Source organism: Solanum stenotomum, chromosome 3 (assembly GCF_019186545.1).
Source record: "Solanum stenotomum isolate F172 chromosome 3, ASM1918654v1, whole genome shotgun sequence".
NCBI lineage: Eukaryota > Viridiplantae > Streptophyta > Magnoliopsida > Solanales > Solanaceae > Solanum > Solanum stenotomum.
In genome coordinates this window covers 61,298,112-61,310,301 of record NC_064284.1, presented here as the reverse complement: position 1 = coordinate 61,310,301, position 12,190 = coordinate 61,298,112, and the positions used below count along the sequence as shown (strand labels likewise).

At 36.3% G+C, this 12,190-nt stretch overlaps 1 protein-coding gene across 1 annotated transcript in view; it reads left to right on the top strand.

Annotated features, from left to right (window-relative positions):
- Positions 1–9,958: 9,958 nt before the first annotated feature.
- The window catches only part of LOC125860120 (probable NAD(P)H dehydrogenase (quinone) FQR1-like 2), a 2,979-nt gene continuing 747 nt past the window's right edge, over positions 9,959–12,190 (top strand). Inside the window, exons 1-2 of the mRNA XM_049540019.1 lie at positions 9,959–10,310; positions 11,217–11,354. Of these exons, the coding sequence (XP_049395976.1) occupies positions 9,970–10,310; positions 11,217–11,354 (479 nt within the window). The 5' untranslated portion in view covers positions 9,959–9,969. The remainder of the gene's footprint in view (positions 10,311–11,216; positions 11,355–12,190) is intronic.

Here is a 12,190-nt window from a genome sequence, read left to right as displayed (position 1 = left end):
TATGTGATCGTAAATACTATATGCTAGTTTCGACTTAGGGTTCCACATCTAGTCTAAATTGTTGGGTATAATAATCGATCGGAATCTTAAGAATGACGAACTAGCATATTTTACGTGTGTATATGCATGATTAGGTTGTGTTAATGTTGAAACCAAAAGCCAAAAATGTATGATACCTGGCATTGATGGCTTCCACGATACCCCGTCTACGCACCGTAGATGGGGTTCGTCATTAGATGCACCTGCAAATTTTCACCAAGTGTAAAACCACGGAGGTGGACTACAGTCCGTAGATCCATCTACAGACCGTTCTGCACTTCCATGGTTTTCATCTACGACCTATATTTCAAGCACCCTGATCCACGGAAGAGATCCACGGATCGTAGATCAGTCTACGGACCGTAGGTCTCCTCCGTGGATGACCACTGTAGCATCTGTCAAATTTTTTTGTGGACTTAGTTTAGGGTCGTTACCAACTCTACATAGTTTCTTTTGCTGCATATGGTTAGTTTTGGCACTAATATCGTTCCTGCAGGTACGATGGCACCCAAGAAGATAGTCACCTACTCAAAACGGGGCAAGTCCAAATCAGTTGCCCCTAGCTTCCGGTTGATTGATGAGGACACCGAGAATGACTCTGACCCAGCATATGTTCCTCTCAACCCCAGGGCCTCTCACGCAGCACCCAGAAGCACCCCCCTGAAGGTGATCCCCGACGTAGTCACTGTCTCCCAGTCTGATGAGGAGCACACACTGATCGGGTCACCAATTGGGGCTGCTTCTAGTTCAGAGGGACCTATGTCCGGATCCGAGTCTACCCATGCCTTAGGCTCCCAGTCTGCCCACTTTTCACAATCACAGTCTGTCCATGCTACAGGCTCCAACGCCAAATCATCCAAAGGGTCTGGAGAGAATGACCAAGCAGCCTCGTCTGATGAGGCAACTAGTTCAGAGGCCATTCCTGCACCACGGAATGATGAACCCGCTCCGGTAGCAGGGGAGCTGAATAGGTGGTGTGTAGAGGGTCAATGGCAAATCTATCGGGATGCAAAGATGGTTAATGACAAACAAAAAATGGCCCGATTAATTCAAGAGGAGCACAGAGTCCTCACGGGGAGCTTGCATACTGTGCCAGATATTCACCTGCTATTCAAACTACACAAGTGTGACTGGATGGCTCGAGACCCAGGGACGTATAGCGAAGAGATTGTCCGGGAGTTCTATGCTTCCTATGTTGCCACTCTCCGCGGGTCCATTTCCAAGCGGTCAAAGCCACTAGCTCAGGCCCCGCTCATTCCACCTTGGTTCGAGGGTGTCCGGTAGACATATCACCTGCCACCATTAGCCGTTTTCTCTATGGTCCTACCACGGGCTACTCTTGGTCTCCTACCACTTCAGAGTTTGATTACCGCTGGGACATCGTGCGGAGTGACGCTTTCCAGAGGAATGTTGAGCAGCGAGAGGCTGAGATACTATGGCTGGCCCGGTACATTGCTGCAGATGGCGAGCGAGCGGAATGGGTCGTTGCTCCACGGTTGGGCATCTGGAAGGCCATATTGAATTTTGTAGCAAAGTTCTTCTTGATGTTGGTACGCAACAGAGTGTCGCCTACAAAAGCTGACAATCAGGTCACTTGGGACAGAGCGGTGATGGTTGCTGCATTGGTGGCTGGAGTAGAGATCGACTTTGCTCGAATGCTGCTGGCAGAGATCCACGAGAGAGCTTTCAGGACCTCCACTACTTACCCTTTCCCCTGTCTAATATTTCACTTGTGCAGGGACTCTGGAGTGCCGATCTGGCATTGTGACAGGCTAGTCCACCCTACAGGGGCATTGGACATCGGCCTTATTCGGGATGACGCAAATGTGGCAGCACCTCGTAGAGAGCCCCAGATTGAGGTACCCCCCTTGAGCTCCGATCTTGCAGACACTGTGGGGCAGGCACAGGGCGGTGACCCCATTATCCCAGACCACACCGACACTGTCCCAGGCTCCTCTTCTCAGGCAGCGAGTGTTGCTCCTAGTTCTTCCCGGTCCACACCACCGTTAGGAGCGATGGTTGTCCCTATGGCCAGAGTACAAAAGTTAGAGGCGCAGATGGCCACACTGCTACATCACATCCAGCCTTGGATGCAAAAGTCGATTGGCTAGATTGGAGCGCCGGATGGAAGGGATGATAGACCGTAAGGTCCTGGCGGTTAATAAGCAACTTGACGCCTTTGAGTTGCGAGTCCTCGAGCGATCAGTTCCGGCCACAGACTTATCTGCTTTGCAGGCTGACATAGCCAGCCTCCGGACTGATGTGGATGCCATTCTTGCTGCACCTTCAGTTGAGACTCAGGCTGCTCCGACTGCACTGGTTGATGATACAGTGCTAGATGCCCTATTCAGTGGCATCGCCGAGGAGGGGCCTGCACCGACACATGCCAAGGGCAAGCGGCACCGCTCTCATCGAACAGAGGAAGAGAAAGCGCAGAAAAGACAGCGTCGGCAGGAGAAGGAGGCTAGAAGGGCCTCGATTGCAGATGAAGAGTTGCGCCAGCAGAGGGTGCGTGAGAGAGCTGCAGGGGCATCGAGCTCTGCCCCGGTTGCAGAGGATCAGCCTATTTTGAGAGGCGTCGCGAGCACCACTGATGGTGCGGAGCGTTTGATAGAGCGCACTACTGAGGGTGCTAGGAGTGCTGAGGTGGGCACTACTGAGGGTGCCCCCACTGATGTTCCAGAGGGCTCCGGGAAACCGGATCCCCCTGCTTGTTGATGATTCGCCGGCGCTTTGCGCCACAGGTTTGCTTCACTCAAATCCATTTTCTTTTATTGTTTATGTATGCATTGTGGACAATTGCATCTATTTTTGTTGGGGGTGGGGTAAATGGATCGTGAGTGATAGGGTGAAGCCTGAGTAACCCAACTCATGTATCCTCTCTTGGGGTTTTCTTGCCTGTGTTCTTTTGCCCCAAGAGACTGTTTAATTTTTGTTGAACCGGCATGTCTTAGGATTGTGTGTGTAGAAGCATGATACAGAACGATGATGGCTTAGGAAAAATGATACCCGTCAGATTCTGGGTTGTATGCTAGAAGTAGGCTACGAGTTGCTGATTGTGTTGGCTCTGAGTATGACATAGTAACAATCGACTTGATTGCATGATTAAACCTAAAACTTGAACTGGGTAGTCTGATAATCTGATAATGAAACTTGTGCCAAGAGTGGGTGAGAATCATTGACTGTTCAAACAGTTTTGTGCAAAACTAGAACTTGCCCGGTTAGTCCTGCTAAGACAATTCAATCTAGAGGATAGGAAGTGATCATAGGCCGTTGTTCTGAAAAACCCATAAATTGCCTAGAAGGATTCAACCAAATGAAATAACTGTTCCCTTTGATCCAACTTTGAGCCTAAAAATAAACCATTTCTTTCTAAAACCCCGAACTCACCTTCCCATAATCTACTATGTTGGCCCCGGTCCCTCCTTGGACATGTGCACTTTGACTTAGGCCAAAAGCCTAAGTTGAGGGTGGCTAATGTAAAAAGTAACTTCAATCTTGGCCCTGACTTGACATCGGGTATTGTGAACCTCAACTAACGGAAAATCCATAAGTTGAGGGTGGCTATGAAAGAGGAAACTGAAAGAAAAATGGAGATGAAAAAAAAAAAAAAAAAAAAAATCTTGGGGGAAACGTAAGGAAAGGATGTGAATTATTCAAAGAAGAAAGGAGCAATTAAATAAAAAGAAATTGAGCTACAAAGTTTAAAGTCACTTCCGTGGTTGAAGAAAATCAAGGGAAAGCGGTAAAGCAATAATATGACAAAAATAGGGCAAAAAGAGGTTAAAAGCCTAGTGTAATGACAAGGAGGGCAGAAAGTCACTAAACAGTACCCAAATGTACCACACCTGACCCTGAGCCTACGTTACAAGCCAATAAAGTCCTATAGTGATCCTGGAGTCTAGTTTGAAGAGTCTGAGCAGTGAAAATAAGGGCAAGCTTATGGCAGTAAGCACGAACTGTATTTGAAATTACTTCTGAGCGTGAGTGTTGAATAAATCCTTGTACCATGAATGAAATCAAATTTTTGCTAAAAGAGGATTTCGTTTGAAGTAAGGGCACTAGTTCCATTGTTGGAAAGTTGGTATCTGGGTGACAGTGAGAAGGTGTCTGTTGTGTGTCAGTTGGTTGGTCTGTGTCATGATGGGATCCACATGAGTTGGCTTATCGAGTCTAAGAACACGAATGTGCACCCGAACAATGAGGAGGTAGAGAGCCATGTGATTGCTTGAGTAGAAATGCTTGCTTCTATACAAGTGTCGTTTAGAGTTCTAGTGCGTCGCTTGAGGACAAACAACGAATTTAAGTTGAGGGTGTTGATATACCGTGAGTTTACGGTATTTCTAATACATTTCACTTACAAGTTGTGTGTGTCTAGGGCCTTTTTATATTGGTTTTTATGTATTTTATCATGTTTTGCAGGAAAGGTGTTCAGGCGCGGAAGTTTAGAGACAGCTGAAGGAAATGCAGAAAAAGGCATCCACGGAGGTCATCTACGGACCGTAGGTCCATTCACGGTCCGTAGGTGATGACCGTAGATCAGCAGGAATGTGTTGAGGACAAATCAGGGAAATCTGACCAAGTGTGGAACCACGGTGCCCATTGACGGTCCGTAGATTGATCTACGGACCGTACTGTTGATCCGTAGAGTGAGACTGCGAGGGTTCCAGTACCTGATTTTTGAAGATGCTAAGTATGGAGCTACGGAAGGGATTGACGGACCGTAGGTCGATCTACGGTCCGTGCTGCTGGTCCGTCGTTTGCTTCAGAGAAGCTGATTGTTGGATGCTGAAATATTTTCTAAGTCCCGAGTGACGGAAGGGACTTACGGACCGTAGATCAATCGACGGTCCGTAAGTCAGTCTCGTGGATCGAAGACGCGTACCTGAACAAAACTTTCCTTAATTTGTTTCCTTTTTTATTTAGGATTTGTTTTCTATAAATAGGACATGTAAACCTCGTTTTTGGGGGTTAGACACTATTATTCTATTTTTGCTTTGTAACTTTGGAGATTAATTTGCAACCCTAGCAATTATTGATTTCCCAAGTTCGTTTTGAAGATTTTGGCTTTGCAATTCAAGTTAATTTTCTGGGTTTATTATTCTCTTTACGTAAGTTCATGATTTCTCCATCTACAATTATGAATTGTGTTCTTGCTAATATGAGTAACTAAATCCACAACTAGGGTTGTGGGAACCATGATCGATTAACAAAGTATGAATAGTAAATAAGCAATTCTTGACTAGTATTTTGCATGCATTGATAATTCTTTCGTTTAGAAGTCTTTTTAACGGTGGTCAACGTTAGAACCCGCCTTGTTACTACTTGCCAGACCAAGGAGGTAATTAACAAGAAAAGAATTATCAACATAGATTTAGTGTGATACTATCTAATAGGCTAGTGTCGATTGGTGCGAAGTAATAACTAAGCCAAACATCGATTATGATGTCTAATATGAGGTAAAGGTAAGGGTTAGTAAATTATACACACGTAGCCAGACCAAGGTGCGGGGTGAAATTCTCTAGATGCCGGACCAAGGATTTAGAGATACCTAACTTATCACTTTGCATGTAATACACTAGAAAAGGATTACTATTACTAGGATTACTGCGTTATGAGATTATAGGGAACATGTATACCCTAGTTATTTCTCTTATCTTGATAACAACCAAAGTTGAGTTTAATTATTGACTACTTATTAAGTTCTTACTATTTGTTTCACACAAGCACAACCCCCCTTTTTATTACCTGTTTCTGGAAATAATTTGACTAATCGAATATAATTGTTGGTTAAAAGTAAAGTCTAAACTATTTTCCTCGTGGGATCGATCTCAACCTACAAGTTGGGTTCTTTACTTGATAACGATCGCTTATGCTTCTGAAAGGATGTGTAATTTGAGCGTATCAGGTATAACCAATATACCAAATTCAAATAAATTTTATGTAATTTTTTAACCAGAAACATACAAAAAAATGAATGTTCAAACAAAAATCTATATCAATTTCAAACAAATTTTATGTAATTTCAAAAGTAAATATTCATACCAAAAACGCCATAATTAAAACTATTATTCACAAACAAAATCTGAATATTATTTTTTCCAGAATCATTGTTCATAATTTTTTTTGAACGTTTGGTTTGTATTACAATACAAATAAAAAATCACAAAGAACACTAACCTAAAAGATCCCATCTACCACGATGTTTTATTAATACTAATAAGAAGCCGTCCAGAAAATAAAGATTATTGAATAAAAACGAATATGAATTAGATGAGAGTGACAAGATTTCTGGGAAAAAAATCGAAGAGAGAGAAACGTGGAAGAAAATGGATGAAATCAGAATTTTTAATTAATTTTAACAAACTAGAGTGAGATAAGGAAACTAAATATTCTTAATTAGTTTAAATTTCCTTAATTTATGCTAATTAGTAATTAACTTCAATCAATTCAAATTAAATTAACACACTTATTTCCTTTTTTTTTACCCTTTTTAAAAAAAACGAATTATTTTATTTTTTTATCTTTTTATTTTTTTCAAAACAAATTTTTTACAACTATTTAAAAAAAGCTTTTTTTTAAGAAACTGTTACAACCTGAAATTTTTTATTGTTACAATTTGAAAGTTTAATTCTACTGCTATAACTTGAAAATATTAGTCTAATATATGTCATATATGAAATTTTCACATTTAAAAATTAGAAAAGGAAAAAAAGAAAATTTAATTTATAAAATAAACTTTCTCTTAATTTAGGTTTTAATGAATAAATTAGTGATTTTTAATATTTTTTAATTACTTCTTAGTATAATATAAGTATTTAATTTTTATATTTTTATTTTCTAAAAATAATTAGCCAATATTTTATATTTATATTTTTTATAAACTAAAACAAAAAGCTAAAACTAACCAAAAAAAAAAAGAAGGGACAATAACAAAGCACTGCAGTGATGATGCCATGCTAACGTCAGTTTTTAAGAAATACTAGATATTTTGGATAATTATTTTGACTAACATTAATTGGATATTCTCGTATAAATACTTTATTTTAAAGCACTTAAATTGTTTCCCAAAAAAAAAAAAACGTTGCGGATTTTTAAATTAAGAACTAAGGTGACCAAAATAGTCTAGCTTTGGACATTCAATAGGTGGAAAGAAAAAAAAAATTAATTAGCATATATTTTTAACTGAAAAAGGTAAAAAATATTCTTAAACTATATAAAATTGAATAAAATTATTTTCAGTTTATAGTTTGATCTAAAAATGTTTATGTCGTCAATATTTAATCTAAAAATATTTTCTGTTATTTAATTGGTTAAAAATATCATTTTCTAAATAAATATATTATTTGTATTCTTTTAAATACATTCTTTTTTAATAATATGTTTAATTAGAAATAATGTTTAATCTGACTGTTTAAATAAAATATTCGAGAAAATAGTCAAAAGCCTCCCTAACCTATAGCCAGATTTCCAACTACACACTCATACTTCACGGGGGTCCTATTACCCCCCTGAATTATTTTAAAATGAAATAGGTAGCCCCTTAAAACATCATAACCAGATATGTGTCTTGTGGTGAAACACACGCGCTTGACACGTGTATTTCACCTTTTGATCATTTTTTTTAAAACGTTTTCTTCTCTTTCTTCTTCATTCATTTTTTAGCCCTAATTTTTTTTTTAATTCTTCTCCCTTTCAGACTTATTATTTAAAAAAAACAATTTAAGGTCTAAGTTTCTGAATGTATTTGGATCTTCAGATTTGAAACATGTTGATAATTATTTGAAGCTAAATACATTGAGTTTGATTGAGTTTATGGTTGCAATTTTTAGATTTGAAGAAACACCGGAATTTCATGGAAATCGACAAGCTTCCATTGAAATTATTGAATCTATATTCTTGAAGTGGGAGCAACTTTCAGATGATTGGAAGAGTTCTTTATGTTTGAGAATTGAAAATTGAAGCTCATGGTTTAAAATGTGAAGGATTAACTTGAAACCTCCATTAAAGTTACTTCAAAAGCTTGAGCTAAAAATTCAACTTGCCACAACGAGCACCTTTTTGAGTGGGTAATATACCAAAAGAATCGAAACTTTGAGGGAAGCTTATATCTAAAATTTAGGGCAATTTGGAAAAGATTTAGAGTGATTTCGCATCAAATTTCAGAACAATGGAACGAAGAAGATGAAGAACATGAACTTTTCAGATTCTCTGGAAATTGTCCGGTTATTAAAATTAGTAGTGGATTTGTTAGGAATTAAATATTGGATAAAAAATTATCTTAGTATTCAAAGTTTATTGAAGAAAATCATTTGGGTATCCTTGTATTAAGCTTATCCAAGCTTAAATTTGCTTTGATTTAAAAAAAAATTGATACATAAATCAAAGATTTTTGATATATAATTCTTGATTGTGGAAAGTAATGAGTGAAATTGCTATAAATGATTTATGGTGTATCATTAATGTAGTGATAGAGATGGTTTCAAGATACTGTAGAAATTTGGTGCTGCCATTGAGTCCAATTGCTATGAAGAAGAAAAAAATCAAGAAAAAGAAGAAGAAAAGAGATACATATATTTAAGAAAATAAAAATAAAAATTTAATATTGGTTTTTGGTCTTCACTCTCTTAAAGAGAGTGAGATACACTCTCTTTGCCAGGTAAGCGTTCAGGGAGGTAATAATTCTAATTTTAAACAATTCAGGGGGGGTGATAGGACTCCAGTAAACTTGAGGTGTGTAGTTGGTAATTCGAATATAGGTTAGGGGGCATTTGACCATTTTCTCAAAAATATTCTAACAAATTTAAAGAGCGGATTAAATGTGAATATGGTTAGTTGTTTAATAATGACAGAAATGAACTTTGCTAGAAATGGAAAAGTCATTATCCCTTAATTTTCTTCTTTAAGGTTACATAAATAATCTTCCTTTTCTTTATAAAGTATAAAATGGAAAAGTCATTATGCCTTTATTTTCACATTTATTTATATGCCAACTCAGAAAATATAATACACAATTTAAAACAATTCTAATTTTATCCAAAGAGAAAATAATAGAATTAATCACTTATCTTTGATAGTAAGTTCAAAATAGTCCTCAAAGTATCAAAGTATATTTTATCGCTCATATAAGATTTTTTTTCAACCAAAGAATATTATAAATTTTCATCAAGATATCCTTCGGAATGGCTCAGTTGGTTTGAAGGGTGGTTATCCACACAGATGATCCGGGATCGATCCCCCCTCAATGCCTTCTACGTTGAGTCTGTCGCATAGAGCTTGCCTAGTGCGGTTTACATTCCCTGTGTGGTTTGCAGGCTATTACACAATGGGGGGTTTACCCAGTGCGCACAAAGTGCTCACCACAGAGTGCTCACCCGACGGGCAGAGGTTATGGCATAGGATTATCCTGGGGTTCCATAAAAAAAAACATCAAAATAACAGAAATCATAACATAAAAAGTTACACAAGACAAAAAAGAACAAAAACCATAGGATTATCCCGGGGTTCCAAAAAAAAAACATCAAAATTACAGAAATCATAACATAAAAAGCTACACAACAGAAAAAAGAACAAAAACCATATCTCAAAAAATTGAATTGAACTCTTAAATTAGATCGAAAATATAATAAAGTACAAATTAAAATATATTGTTTTTTCCAAATGAGTTTGGTTATTATATCTTTTATTCTCATAGTTTCGATTAAATTTAACAAACATAATTCAACTAATATGCAATAGAGACTAAAAATGTTATTTTTTTGACAAATTTAATAACCAAAATTGTTCAGTACATACTTAAGTGACTATTTTGAACCTACCCTCGACTATAAAAGGATCATTCTTGTTATTTTCTCTCAAATCTTCTACCTTAAATATCTCCTTAATTTCTCCTTTTTTTTCATTTCAAATACATAAAAAAAGAGAGAAATCATGGGAAAAGGTGGTGGATGTGTTTCTAGCAAAAACAAAACTTCCAAATCTTCAAATTCTGCAAAAAATTCCATCAATGTTCCTTCATCAACCAAAAACCTTAAAATCTTTATCGTGTTTTACTCGATGTATGGACACGTAGAGAGCTTAGCAAGAAGAATTAAGAAAGGAATAGAGACCATGGAAGGTGTGGAAGGGGTACTGTATAGAGCACCCGAAACGATGTCTGAAGATGTCCTTGTGAAAATACAGGCCCCACTTAAGGATGACTCTATTCCCGAGATATCATTACCGTCAGATCTTGTTGATGCTGATGGGTTCTTGTTTGGGTTTCCCACCAGGTATGTACATATTAACAAATTTATAACAAACTCTACGAGTTTAACTAAATTTACTGTTTCAATTTAAATTTTGTATGTGTGTAAATTATTTAAAGTATATGCATCTTATAAGGTGACAAAATAATAGATTGAAATAAATTTGGGCAGGTTAAATTGATATATGGATCATGGTATAATTCATCCGAAATGACCTAACTGTTACTCCTTTTTGTTTTGTTTTTTGGAAATTAATAGGTAATATAGTTTTATTTTATTTTTAAAATAGCTTAAGTTTCTTTTTTAGAAAAATTAGCTTTAAGTTTGTTTCGAATTTACATGATTTCAGTGTTAAAATTTAATTTTGTATATCTGTTTCGCTTTTTGACTTGCTATTGGAAAATATTGTTAGCCTTTTAGGGGTAATGCCAGATACGATTGAAGAGGTTTGAATTTTTCTTCCATGAAAACTTACACTATTTAAATATGATTAAAATTTAAGTATTTATATATATATATATATAATTGTTGTTGAACCCCTTTGACTTTTTTGTGCGTTGAGTTCTCATGTGAACCTCTAAATGAAAATTTTGTCTCTAAAATCAATATTATTTTAAGTCATTTTGATCAACCGAATTATATCATTTTGACCAATCGAATTATTTTATTTTAAGCTATTTGACCAATTGGATTACATTATTTAAGTCAATTTAACCCAATGTTTAATGAGTCATTTCGAATTTAATTTATTGAATCAAACCATTAAACATGTCATCAATTCGGTTCAATTCGTTGAATCAAGTCAACAAACATGTCATAATTCGATCAGTTATTTATCACTTCAAATTCAATTGAATTCATTTTATTTTTTTTCGAATTGTATATACATATAAAAGAAATTACACTCGTTCTGAATCCGCTAATATGTAGGTTTGGTTGCATGGCGGGTCAGATGAAGGCATTGTTTGATTCAACTGGGAATTTATGGAAGGAGCAAAAGCTTGCTGGAAAGCCTGCTGGGTTTTTTGTGAGTAGTGGTAGTCAAGGAGGTGGACAAGAGACCACTGCGTATGTTCCCTTTATCCTATTTGATTTATATTTTTTTTCTATATTTATAGATTATTTTATTTGATTATAATAATAATAACAACAACATATTAACTATGAATGGTTTTAGATGTGAGGTCTGAGAAAGATGAAATATATATACGTGCATTATATTTGTTGGATAAAGATATTGTTTCTGATTTACCTTATTCCTATCTAACTATGTCGATTCAAAATTGATTTTGTATGTTTGGGTATTGAGATTGCATTTCGACTTAGTTTAAAGTCAAAATTTATTGAATTTGAAGTATTCTTCATGGAGTAAGTGGTGTAAAAAGTTCAAGATCGTCCATCTCTGAGGCTTTATTTCTTTTTTTGGTAAATCATCATTAGAAATAGCGAACGATGTGAGACTTTGTTCACTTATCCAACAATATTTTTTAATTTGTTCTAATTTAATAATTTGATGAATCACTTAGGTTCCACCCGTTGAGTCGAATCAACAAATGGCTCGGAATCCAATATAACCAAACCATGGGTCGTTTGATTGGATGTCTTAGAAAATTTAATACATGTGTTACTCATACATAATTTAATTCTTTGTTTGGTAGGATTTTCAGTCCGTGTATAACTACTAATACATGCATTAGTTACACACCTTATTCAATATTATAGATTATATAACTAATACATAACAAATCATGGTATGTAATCTCAGTAATCTCAGTGTAACTAATTCCAACATCAATAATAAACTCTATTCAGTATTATTCTTATACACTCTACCCGATGATAAACTTGAATAAATTATTAAAAATGTATTTAAGTTTGGCCAGCTCTAATTGAGGTTATATATA